The sequence below is a fragment of the Chenopodium album genome, chromosome 11, assembly GCF_948465745.1.
Source record: "Chenopodium album chromosome 11, dcCheAlbu1.1, whole genome shotgun sequence".
Lineage (NCBI taxonomy): Eukaryota > Viridiplantae > Streptophyta > Magnoliopsida > Caryophyllales > Amaranthaceae > Chenopodium > Chenopodium album.
In genome coordinates, this window is record NC_137844.1 from 29725527 (window position 1) to 29738810 (window position 13284).

Sequence of the window (13284 nt, forward strand, 5' to 3'; positions counted from 1 at the left end):
CCGGAGGTGTTAGCTTTTTAATAACTCCAATCTTCGCTTGGTCCACCTCTATTCCTTTGTGAGAGATCTTATGACCAAAGACAATGACTTTCTCAACCATAAAGTGACATTTCTCCCAATTCAAGACTAGATTCACTTTCTCACATCGAGCAAAACTCTTTTCAAGATTCTCAAGGCAAGCTACAAATGAAACACCTCCCATCGAAAAATCATCCATGAACACTTCCATTTCCTCTTCCAACATATTTCCAAATATACTCATCATACACCGTTGGAAGGCGGCGGGGGAGTTGTAAGTCCCAAATGGCATTCTCCTATAAGAAAAGGTTCCATATGGGCAAGTAAAAGTTGTTTTCTCTTGGTCATCTAGGTGAATAGGAATTTAGAAGAAATCGGAATACCCATCAAGAAAACAATAATACTTATGCCTTGTTAGTCTTTCAAGCATTTGATCAATGAAAGGAAGGGGGAAATTATCCTTTTTGGTGGTGTTTAGACGTCGATAGTCTATACACATTCTCCATCCCGTGACCGTCCTTGTAGGAATGAGCTCACCTTTCTCATTCTCTACAACGGTCATACCTCTTTTCTTTAGGACAACGTGAAATGAGGAAACCTACCTTGAGTTAGAGATGGGGAATATGATTCCCGCACCCAATAGCTTAATGATTTCCTTCTTGACTACTTCCCCTATTTGAGGGTGAAGTTTTCGTTGCCTTTCGATGCTAGGTGAGGCGCCATCCTCAAGAGTGATGTGGTGCATACATAAAGAGGGGCTTATACCCTTGAGGTCATCAATAGTATAGCCTAAAGCACTTTGTGCTTTCTCATAACACACCACACAACTCTTGAGCTTGGTTTTCACTCAAGGAAGAACTAACAATCACGGGAAAAGTTGAGTTAGGTCCTAAGAATTCATACCTAAGGTGTGATGGAAGAGGTTTGAGCTCAACCATAGGAATAACTTTACCTTCCTTCGTTCTAGCCACTTGCAATGCTTCTTGGTTAGTGATATTCATGCACATTTGCTCATCCACGTCTTCGATGCTTCCATTTAACAAATCTTCATACAAAGTCATCTCTTTGCTAGGAACACCTATCTTTTCCTTGTTCAACAAGACGTTCTCAAGAGCATCTTTAGAGGTGAGAAATTTCTCATGCATAGAAGACACAACATGATCAAGAGAGTCAATCATCATACAATTCTCCAAGGAAGAACTTGGATACTTCATGCTTTCATTCAAGTCAAACTCAATTACCTCATCTCCTACCTTAAGTTAAATTTTAGCACTCTTAACATCAATCATGGCACCTGAGGTAGCAAGAAAAGGTCTTCCAAGTATGAGAGGAATGCTAGCATCTTCATCCATTTCAAGAACCACAAAGTCCACACAAATCACAAATTTTCCTACCCTCAAAGGAACATCTTCAACCTTACCCTTTGGAAACTTAATTGATCTATCGGCTAATCGCAAGGTAATGCTGGTAGGCAAAACCTCCCCTAGTTCAAGTCTTTGATAGACAGAATATGGCATAAGGCTAACACTAGCACCTAAGTCACATAAGGCATTATCGATTTGCATCTTATAGATAGCCCAAGGGTTAGAAAAGTTTCCGGGGTCTTTTAACTTGGGTGGCATCTTGTTCATTATGAGTGCACTACAATTCTCGGTCAAGTTCACCGTCTCCATAGCATCACAAGCCCTCCTTCCATTCAAAATGTCTTTAAGGAATTTTGCATAATTTGGCATTTGGGTGATGACATCGGTAAATGGTAGAGAAAGATGAAGTTGTTTTAGCATCTCAATAAATCTTCCAAATTGTTCATCCAACTTGTGTCTCATGAATCTTTGTGGGTAGGAAAGCTTGGGTTTCACAAATTCTTTCTCTTCTTTCACCTCCTTAGGTGGCTCTACCACTACTTCACTTAAATATGTACCATCTCCCTTATCCTCAACTAAAACTTCCTTGGCACCCTTCTTACCCTTAATCTTACTAGGAAACTCTCCTCAAGCACCTTACCACTCCTTGTGACTATGGCATTAACAGGTCTCTTAGGGTTTAGGCCTTGAGAAGGTAAAGAAGAAGGGCTTGCTTGGTCTTTTAAAGCATTGCCAAGTTGAGAAATTTGGTTTTTAAGCATCTTATTATGAGTCATCATCTCATTAAATTTCTTATCACTCACAACCATGTAAGTGTTCAACAACTTGGTTTGATTTTCAATGACTTCTTCCGATTTAGTCCTAGAAGAAGAGGAGGGTTGAGCGTAGGAATTATCACTTTGGGTCTTTGGAGCAAAACCGGGTGGGGGACCCCTTTGAGCATTGTTTAGAAAAATTCCCCTATTTTGATTATTTCAATTACCCCTATTTTGATTTTGACCATAACCTTGATTATGGTTCCCATTACCTTGGTTATGGTTACCATAATTTTGGTTTTGATTTTGGCCACTATAACTTTCGTTGTTATAGTTACCTCATCAGTTTTGGTTCCCTTGGTTCCTATAACCACCACCTTGGTTATAGTTGTCAAAATTGCCATGGTTGTGATAATTCCTATTCCATTGACCCCTTTGATTTTCAAACCTTGAATCATTATTATTTGACACATAGTTCACATGTTCATTCACATTACCATCTTGATCCTCACACACATCCATACATGCATAAGGGCAATTAAAAGCATCATGATCATATGAACCACATACATCACAAAACAAGCAACCACTAGGCATGTTATTAGAAGAGGGAGAAGGTTGAGAGTTAGAAGACATACCTCTCCCCTTGAATTGGGAGGGAAGATTTGAAAATTGGGAGTCCAACTTCGCCTTGATAGTGGACATTTCCTTCCTTAAGTTTGTCATTTGTGAGGACAAGTTGTTTATGGAATTAAGATGATCAACCGAATACACCGAAGAGCTACTCTTGCTAGTTGGTTCCCTTTCACCATCTTGCCAATCTCTATAATACTTCACTACATCTTCAATGATGTCTACCACTTCCTCCTCCGCTTTATTCATAATGGGACCTCCGGCTCCTCCATCAAGAAACAAGTTCCCTTGAGGACTTAGGCCACCATAGAAGATTTGAATGTTTTAGTAGGTAGGAATTCCGTGTTGAGGACACTCTCTTTGATACTCCTTGTATATCTCCCATGCTTCATAGAGGCTTTCACTTGGTTTTTGCTTGAAACCTTGAATCAAAGTTCTAGCCTCCGCCGTTTTCTTTTGTGGATAGAAATGGGATAGAAATTCCTTGGTCATTTCGTCCCATGTCCTTAGAGAATTTGTTTTGACTTCCTTGTTTAACCATTCCAAAGCACGCCCTATGAGAGAAAAGGGGAAAAGCTTGAGGCAGATGAACTCTTGAGAAATTCCATTCACTTTGATAGTGTTCCAATATTTTTCGAACTCTTTAAGATGGTTTAGCAGACTCTTATCCTTGGCCCCACTAAATTGTCGCCTCTCTATCAAAGTGATCATCGCCGGTCTTATTTCAAAGTCATTCGCCAGTGTTGTATGTGGAGCAATCCCACTTTCAAACCTATATGCGCCCGGAATCCCCAATTCCTTCAATGCTACTCCCGGATTTTCTCCCATGCTTGCTTGTTCTTCTTGTTGTGGTTCTTCTTCACTTGAAGGGCTAAAACTCAAAGAACGTCTAGCCACTCTTATCCTTGTAATTGTCTACTAAATTTCCGGATCAAATAGCACTAGAGTTGAAACTCCTTGACTTAATTCCGATTTTCTTCCTTCGTCTGCGCGCCTTCTCACAGTGTTGCGTGCCCGCGCAGCATGGGTGTGCACCTTCTCAGTTGTTGGTAGTGGTCGCGGAAAATAGTCTGCCTTGCTCCTTTGAGTTCTTGACTTGCGTGCCTTCTCACATTGTTGGCGCCCGCGGAGCATGGGTCGCGCGTCGCATCCTTTAGCTAAAACCTTCTTCTTTTGAACACCACGGTTCCTACAAAAACAAAAACAAGGGAACCAAGGTAGAAAATAGACAAAGGAGGTAAAAAAAACTAGGAAAGAAGACGAACAAAAGTAAAGAGAACTAAAGAAAAGAAAGAGAGTATAAATAAGCCACAAGCACGGGGAAAAACCGTTCAAACAAGTCCTTAATCGTGGCATAAATGCCACTCATCACTTTATCGCGCCGCGATAAGGCCGTCGCTTTCTACGATGGAACCTGCTGTCTCGCGATAGTTCCTATACTCCTCAACAACTCTTTGTGTTCTCGGGATTTTCTGATTTTCTTAGCGTTTTTTCGATTCTAGTTGTGAAAGATATTTTCCAATTTTCCTACGTGTAAAAATCCTATGTTTTTTACGCATTACGGATGGTCTTTCCAATGCGGACCTTTTTATGCTTATGCCGTAATGTTAATCAAAATTACGCATACGAATATTTAAAACGTTTCAAATCTCATCCTTTCATTCTAAATCAATTGCCAAAATAAATTTTAGTTACTAAAATAGAATTCCTCCCTAGTAGAGTTGCCAAAAATTGTAGGGAATATTTTAAGCATCAACTTTGAGCCCCACTGTGATCATGCACTTAAGAAGGTGACGTCCAAAGGGAAGGAAGCTAGAGTAAAAGAGTCGCCAACAAAATTTTTGGAACTTGTAAACCGTTCACGAGGTGAAGGTTACACCCCATTCACGATCATAGAGATCGCTAACTCCATAGTGGTCCTGAACCAAGACTGGATTTTCGGGGATGATGGTATGAATCCAACCTAAAAGAGATTGAACCCGCCCTAAATAGGCCTCTACTTTGTTCTTCTCATATTCTTGTGTGCTTTTCGATCAACATACAATCAATAGATTAATCCTAAACTTGTTTAATCTATGTTGGTTGATTATTAATGCACAAATAAATCTATTATTGGTGATCAGTTGAATTAAAATCATATTAGCCTAAAATCAAATTATTAAGCATCTTATTAGACGTGATTTCAAGTACAAATTCTCTTTAATCCTTCAAGAGAGGGCGTGATCAAGCAACAACAATAATAATATCAAGCAACATATAATTATTAACAAATTATATATAAATTATTCATAAATTAACAAATAACATGAAAATATATATGTAATTTAACACAACAATCGTCATCATCATAATATTCTCAAAGCATAATATTAGCAATATCCTAAGCATGATATTAACATTATTAATAACATATTCTAGCATGTTACTAAATATTAAAAATCAAAGTTTTATCCCTAACATGATACTAGAAACATATACTTGTATAATATTAGAAATATTAGTTAATTCCCTAAACATAATATTAGAAAACAATAAAAGCATCCTAACATGATACTAAGAAATAAGATATTCTAAACATGATTTCTATATTAAAAGAATAATTAAGTAATCAAATTACTTACTTTGAAACCTCGTAGCTCTTTCTATTAAAACAATACACACGTTATTAACTTCAATGAAAATATTAAACAATAAATCTAATCAAAAAATTGAAATATGGATTTGGGACCAAACCCTCAGAATTATCAACATTTCACTTCGAGGTCTAAGGCAACTTCGAGCTTGGCTAGGTGTGTCTAAGTCTCGTGAAGAATGTATGGTGTATGTTTATGAAAAGGTGTAGAAAAGACTTAGAAAATCAAGAAAGGGAGAGAGAGAATAAGCATTTCTTAGATAGAGAAGAGATGATGATTGTGGGTGAATTGAAACAAAGAAACTCGCCCCTATTTATAGAGAACAACGACCGAAAAAAATCAGAAACAAGTCAGAATTTGACTCGGAATAAAACAGCTTTTATCGCGCCGCGATAGGATTATTGCGGTGCGATACGCTTATCGTGGCGCGATAGGTTCCTACGATAAGATTCGTACGGAATTTGACTTCCAATCAAATTGGGCTTGCCGAATTCCGTACTTATCTTTATTAAATTAGTTTTAAATCCTTTTTTAAAACACTTGTTTTATCCGATGTAGAATTCTTAATCAATTATCTTTATCAAAATAAAAAAATAAATAATTATAATATATCAAACCTAATACCTTTATAACTCAAAATAACCTTCTAGATAATTCTTGAAAATTAAAACAAATCCTAATGAATTTAGAAATATAATTATAATTAATGGACCCTCCACATGATCATCGGGTATGCATATAAAACTCAATTTAGGCACAGTTTAGTATTTTGGCTATAACTTCCTCGTTATAACTCGGAATTGGGCTTATAATATATCGTTGGAAAGCTCTTTTCGAACCCCATCTAGCTACACAATTATTGGACCCATATTATAAACCAAACTAAAATGGATTGGACGTTTTTCATGAATAGGACACGAAACGAATGATTTTCAAAATATGAAATGAATTATTTTTATTTAAAACATTTTAGAAAAAGGGAAATACACGAGACTCTTCCACATTTCACTTTGTTCGATTATGACGTGAAAAGTACTCATCACAGGGTTTTGTTTTTGAGGAGACACAATCAAGTGTCTACAATTATCTTTATTTCAGAAACTCTTTACACTCACTTTTAGCACAAACTGCAAATCAGGTTTATTTGAATATCTTTAATTTTGTATAACTAAAAGAATATAAAAAGTTGTTATTTAGAAAATAAACTTTTGAAATTAAACAAGATCCTAAATGCCTATTTTTATAAATATGAAATTTCAAAAATCATGGCCAAATTATATAACAGTGGACACATATTTCAACATTTCAAGATTTTTAAAGAAGGATTGTAGATCTGATTATTCATTAAATTTTTCAGAAAATGTTAAGAATTAGAGCATTACTTTAAAGTAACAGAATTCCTCTCCTACATTACAAATAAAATAAAATAAATTTAAAATAAAAATAAATATATTACATACAATTTTATTAATAGGGCCCCAATATGTTAGTTGACCCTTGGCCCTTTGAAATTTTATAAACGACCCTAATTGAATCATAAATGAAATTTCCCTTAGTTGAGTCATTAAAAACAATTGAAAAAATTGATTATAATAATCTCACCTTTGGCCGGTTCGCTATTAATAATCTCATATTTTGATTGTTATCTAATAATCCCACTTGTGGAGGGCTTTCTCTTTTAATAGTCTTTGACCTTTTGATAACCGGTATAAAATGTATTGTTATAACAAAAAAATTTCGCCGAAACCTATTTTTATCATTTATTTGTTATACGAGAATTCTTTCTAAAAAAAGAAAATATCCCTATCTTTCTGCCTGATCCTTTTCCCTTTCCCCTCCTTCCTCCATTTTTCCCGGCTAGGTAGCCCCGCCCCTCCCCCTTGCAACCAACCACAACCACCCACATTACGTCACCCCCAAAACACTAGACCCAGCCTTGCCCACCCCACCACCCGTGAAACAACTCCCCAACCACATCCCACCCCTGAAGCAGCCCACCCTCACAACTCCACCCTCGAAACACCAAACCCCAGCCACGCCCACCCTTGAAATAGGCCACCCGGCTCCAACCACCCCCCTAAAGCACCCCACCCCAGCTATTCGCCAACCCAAAACGCTTCATTTCAACCCTCCTCACCCCGAAACGCCTTACCCTAACAATCCCCTAACCCCTAGCCCCAAAACGTTCCACCCTAGCCTAGGCGCACCCTAAAACACCTCAAAACGCCGTTAAAATAAGGGATAGATTAGGGGTGGTTTCGTGGCTAGGGAAGAGGGGGGGCAATTTCGAGTAGGGGTAGGGGTAGGGGATGGGGCTGTGAGTTGGTGGCTGAAGAAGGGGGCGAGTGACTAGGGAAGGGGAGGGGTGGACTGGTGGTTGAGGAAGGGGTGGTTGGTGCTTTTTAGATAATAATCAAAAAGTGAGATTATTGATAGAGAACCAGTTAAAGGTGACATTATTAAAAGCAATTTTGCCAAAAAAAAATAAATGAAAGGAAAACAATTAAAAAGAAAAAGAAAAAAGAGTTTGATATGGTAAACCAAAAATAAATATCAAAATTGATGAGTTCAAAAGCACAATCTTTTTTACAATAATCATATGTACCGAAAAGTATCTGAAGTCATTCTCATTGAAACTTTTCAAGGTCCAACTTTCTTATCATGGTGATATAATAGTCAAAATTTACACGAATTCGTTGTGCGCTTCTGTATGCCCTCATCATGTATTTATCAATCTGGTCATCGTACCTCTCATATAATGCAGGAATCGTGAGAAGAATAGCGAGGGCTGCATAATCAATGGAAAAGGTAAGTATGGATAGGAAATGCGAACTGTGTACCCTACTATCCAACAACAAGAGAAACCACCTCCTTCGAAAATTTAGGACCTCCAAGATAGAAAATAGGGTAACGAATATAATGGTAACTTACACATATAGCACAGTGTGACAATATCAGTCAAGGCTCCAAAAACAGAAATCATCAGCAGGCAGGCAGCAACTCTGAGAAATAGCCTTGAATCTTTGCCAAGAGCAACACTCCGACAAACTAAGACCAAAGCATTAATATTGTCGCGAGCAAGCTCTCCCATTTCAGATACAATTTCCTCCCTCAAATGCATATCTGGCAAAGGTGGTGCAGGTCTGTTGGATGTCAACTAATGCATAGGGTTAGAAATATGTTAATGTGTTAAACAAGCTTATATCATCATGAAATTTAACCCCCAAAATTAGAATGAAAGCATAAAAAGGGAAGCTGTTACTAGTTCTAGCTAGTCTCTATGTTGACTGAGGACATTCCTGCTGTACAAAAGATTTTGCACTTATTTTGATATTATGATCATGAAATTTGATTTTTTTTTTTTTCCCTCTGAAATGGTGTACGGAACAAACACCGAAGCATGAATGACTTTTGGAGCAATATTTCTGGACAAGTGCTTATTTCTGAAACAAGGAAATCTAATACCTGCTTATATAGTTATATTCTATTAGTCGAGTACTGTTATCTTTGGGTCAACCCACTCCATAACATATACTTGTAGAAAACTGTTGTACAGTTGGTTCACTTTGGCATGCACTTACTAAATCAAGTAGAATTTAGTTCTAAGGGCTATTCTTGAAGTGATCACAGTGGGGTGGTAACAAGCTACATATTATGCCTACCCCAAGTTTAAGCTAAGTTCAGTCTCAAAAAGATTAATGTATGAGTTTGAGTCGAACCAATCTTGATAAATGAGTATCTCAACATCCACAAAGTGATCTTGGGTTGCTTTGTAGCAACAATTAAAAGATTCAATATGGTTACAATGAATTAAATTACCAGATTATATTCTCTCACTCTCATTTATTTTCTTTGTTAGGAATCGGGAGAAGAAACAATAAAAATAATATTAACAAAGTGCAAAATTCCACTTAAAATACTGAAATGATTAAAAAAGCATTCAGTATACTTTGGGATTGTGAAAAATATAAATTATCGTATACTTGATTGTTAATTTAATTTGGAATCGTAGTGAAAAATGAAAACAACTATGCATAAAAAACAGAGAATTAAAAGTTAAAGATAAATAACAACCAATCATATATACTTACCAAACGTATTTATACAATGAGCTAATATAATTAGTTAGTCAAATCAGTTAACACAATCAACTAACACGATCAGCTATGTTTTCACTAAACACGGCAGCACGGCCTATCTAAATTAATGATGATTTGAACAAAATACAATTTCTAACTGTTGGAAAACAAATTCTATTTTATTTTTTAATTTAAAATTTAAAGATAAATTTATTTTTATAAATTTTAGATGCTCCTTTATCTTAACCGTTGGTTATTTTTTGTTGTTTTGCTTAAGTTGTTTTTTTCTCCTATAATCAAGGAACAGCTTAACAGTAACTTTTGATAGAGAGTTGTGGAAGAATTTTAAGGAGCAAGCTCTCCAAGATTTTAGCAAAATCCTTAACCTCTTTCAACGTATATGTTTATATCTTCTATATATATTTTGCAAATAGTTTTCGGTAAAAAAGTAAGAGAAAGAAAAAAAGCAGCACACAAAATTCCTCTTAAATTAATATCAAGCAATACTATATAATTATTACGGAGCATTGGTGTAATTTGATTCGGAGGTCTTTTGCTGCACACAATGGATCCAACGGGTTGTCGTATCTTGGGAGAGGAGCGCATTAATTTATTCAACCAGTGTGGGCAGTTTTATCTCTAAGGATAGCACCTAGCGTGCTACAACCCACGCTATTCCAAACTCATTCTTCATTCTAGTATTATTTTATCTTTATGCTACTTGTTTGTTAATTAGAAGCTTTGTAATATTTGAAATATAATATATACTACTACTGCCCCATATTTGTGTTTTTTTTTTTTTTTAAAAAAACATTATTCTCTAACACTAACACCGCCCCAATCAGTCTATGACAATCCATATGACACATAATTGAAAAGCAGGTTCAGCTTATTTAGCATGGTAAATTCAAGTGGTAGCAAAAAAATTTGAATAATTATCTTATTAATCGAAAATTATATCTTGACAGTCAAACATCATACTCTTTCATTGACTTTAAAAAACATTTGAATCTGTCAACCTACCCAACCACGATAGCTCACAAAATTCTTTACCAGAAAAACTATACTCCTTCCGTCCCTTAATTAGATTCATACTTAAATTAATATCTGTAATATTTTTTGAGGTCTTTTGCTGCACACAATCGATCCAACGGGTTGTCGTATCTTGGTAGAGGAGCGCATTAATTTATTCAACCAGTGCAGTGAGTGGGTCATTTTCTCTCTAAGGATAGCGCCTAACCCAGGCTATTTCAAATTCATTCTTCATTCTACTATTTGGTTCGTAGGATTTATTTTTCACGTAACAGAGAGAAGTAAGAATCTAATTAAGGGATAGAAGGAATACTCAATGATTCTCAAATCAACCAAACATTTCAACTGACAAAAAAAAATTCAGGCTAAATAAATTAGTGTAAAAGGGTTACCTGTTCAAAAGTGATGCAGCTTTGGACCAGACAAATAAGATGGTGATCAACAGCAGCAAAATACTAGAAATAAGAGATAACAGAGTATACCCAGATACCTCAAATACCAACCAAATTATTAATGTTAGTATTAATACTCCCATAGTAATATTTCTTTGCCTCCATAACACCACATCAGCTACTGCTTAGCAAAAAATAAACCAAAAAAACACAAAAATTTAAATATGAAATGCAAAATAAGTTGAAATATCAAGAAAAAATAATGAATTTGAGTGTTACCAAATGCGCCTCCGAAGATTTCATGGATGGTTCGCTGCCTATTAAACAATCGACCTGAAGATGATCCCATGATGAAATTTAAAGAAATTAAATTTGCGGATTTCAGACTTGAATCAATTTGTAAATAACTACAGTATAAATTATTTCATTGATTAAAGTTTTTTTGTGTGATGGAATATAATTCACAAGGAAGAAAGTATTTGATGTAAATTTGGTAGGTGGGCAAGAATGCTAAAAAAAAAAAAAAGAAATTTACAGCCTAAAAGTGAGCTTGAAAAATTGAAGAAAGAGGAGAATATTGGGAAATTAGCATTTGAGTTAGGGTACATTGTACATACACTTTAGTTAGGCCCAGTGTTGGACTTTATCGGGGTATAATTGAGAGATTAGCTGGAATAGCGTCATCCCTAATGCCGGTGATTTTTTGTCCCCACCTGTCCCTATTTGGATGACCAACAGCATGCTTGTTGCCACTGTATTAGACTGTCGTAATGTTAGTATTCCTTTCGAGTTTTAATAAGTATGACACTTATTGCATTCGACCGTGTTTTAATAAGTGTTACACTTTTTTTTTTTTTGGAAAAAAAGTACATTAAAATATTATTCTCCCTCCTCTCATGGTACCCATTCAAATTCACTATTACTTTTTTTTATTATATATTTCCTCTCATATTCATTACTTTTTAATAAATTATTAACCCCACTATCTTTCTTTTACAATTTTTTAATACTCCAACTACCCCCACTTACTTCTTATTTTATTTAAGTTAATTAAATTGCCTAAAACTATGTAGCGATCAAATTGTAACACGTATAAAAAACACGAAGGGAGTACTTGAAATTTACTTGCTCCGTATTTATTTATTTATTTATTTTATAAATAATGGATTAAATGGTACTCTCTCTGTTTGTAATTATTGCAGTAGTAGATTTTGTACAAAGTTTTAAGAAATATAGGGTAAATATTATAATATAAATTATAATTATTGGAGTTATAATTAGTTTTTAGTAGGAGAAAATAATTACAAAAAAAGTAATCCGAATTAGTAGTAGTGTTAAGTTGCCTTGGTGCTTGGTAGGAGAGAAATAATAAAACATTTAGGTAAATGAAGTTAGTGGGGGAAAAAAATAATGAAATAGTAGTAGACTTTTATCAAATTAAAAAGTTTTGCAATTATTATAAAACGAATTGTAAGTTTAATGTTTTACGTTAGTTACAAAACAAAAAGAGTTGAATACTACCTTCATTTCTTATTATTTATACTCCCTCCGTCCCTTATTTACATTCCTGCTTTCTTTTTTGGGTATTTCAAAATTACATTCTTATGTTCCTTTTTTAGTAAGTAAATTTTTACCAAATATCCCTAATTATCCCTATATTTCTATTTTGTAACTAATGCTTTCTCTATTTTCTCACTCTTATTTTCTCATTCTCACTCTTATTAGTGTCTTTAAAAAATTTAGAATCCATATGCATCACTTTAGATGAATATAATTGGTCATTTTATTTTTCACCAAAAAATGTTATTGGTCCTTTTTTCTTTTCAAATGATTGATGACATGTGCATCATTAAATATTATTTAATCTTTGTTTTATTCAAAAACATCAATTAATGTTTTGTAATTCCCATTATACTTTGTTTTATTCCAAGTTCCTTAATTCCCGTGTAATTTTAGAAATAGGAATGTAAAAAAGGGACGGAGGGAGTAATAAAAAATGGAGGTAGTAATAGTATTGTTTCCGCATACAAAACTGTGATAGTCATGGTCATACAATGTTTTTTTTTTTTTTTAAACACAAGGTCATACAAAATTGTTTATTTTTAGGAAATTTTAGATTTTAACACTAGACAAAAACCCGAAAATGGTTTTTAACACCCCCATAAAAAGAAATTATTTTAACACTAGACAAATTTTAAAAAAAATGGATTTTACCACCACTTAATTGATTTTGTTTAGGAATCCTTTAATTGGAGCCATGAAGCCACGTGTCACTTTATTATTGGCCAAAAAATTAAAAAAATAAAAAAAAGTAAAAAACAAAAAATAAAAAATGCTAGAACTACCCAGCCCCACGACCGCCCCACCACTGCCATCTT

The 13284-nt window shown here is 34.8% G+C and overlaps 1 protein-coding gene and 1 non-coding gene across 2 annotated transcripts; one reads left to right on the top strand and one right to left on the bottom strand.

Moving 5' to 3' along the window:
• Positions 1–3107: 3107 nt before the first annotated feature.
• Positions 3108–3213, top strand: LOC145569572 (small nucleolar RNA R71). The gene has a single exon (XR_014096164.1). It is a non-coding gene; the product is annotated as a small nucleolar RNA R71 (small nucleolar RNA).
• Positions 3214–7939: 4726 nt separating this feature from the next.
• On the bottom strand, positions 7940–11516 carry LOC145567514 (reticulon-like protein B12). Its single transcript, XM_081626814.1, has 4 exons — positions 11186–11516; positions 10907–11087; positions 8335–8546; positions 7940–8191 (listed from the first exon to the last, which is right to left on the bottom strand). The coding sequence occupies exons 1-4, from the start codon at positions 11253–11255 to the stop codon at positions 8031–8033; spliced, it is 624 nt and encodes a 207-aa protein (XP_081482940.1). The 5' UTR covers positions 11256–11516; the 3' UTR covers positions 7940–8030.
• Between the last annotated feature and the right edge of the window lie 1768 nt (positions 11517–13284).

Bases quoted from the DNA above. Each gene is read 5' to 3' on its own strand.
- LOC145567514 (XM_081626814.1), bottom strand. From the start codon at position 11,255: ATGGGATCATCTTCAGGTCGATTGTTTAATAGGCAGCGAACCATCCAT. The intron at 8,547-10,906 runs GTAACCCTTTTA...GACATCCAACAG, and splicing joins GCTGCATCACTTTTGAACAG to ACCTGCACCACCTTTGCCAG. The intron at 8,192-8,334 runs GTAAGTTACCAT...TTGATTATGCAG, and splicing joins TGTCACACTGTGCTATATGT to CCCTCGCTATTCTTCTCACG.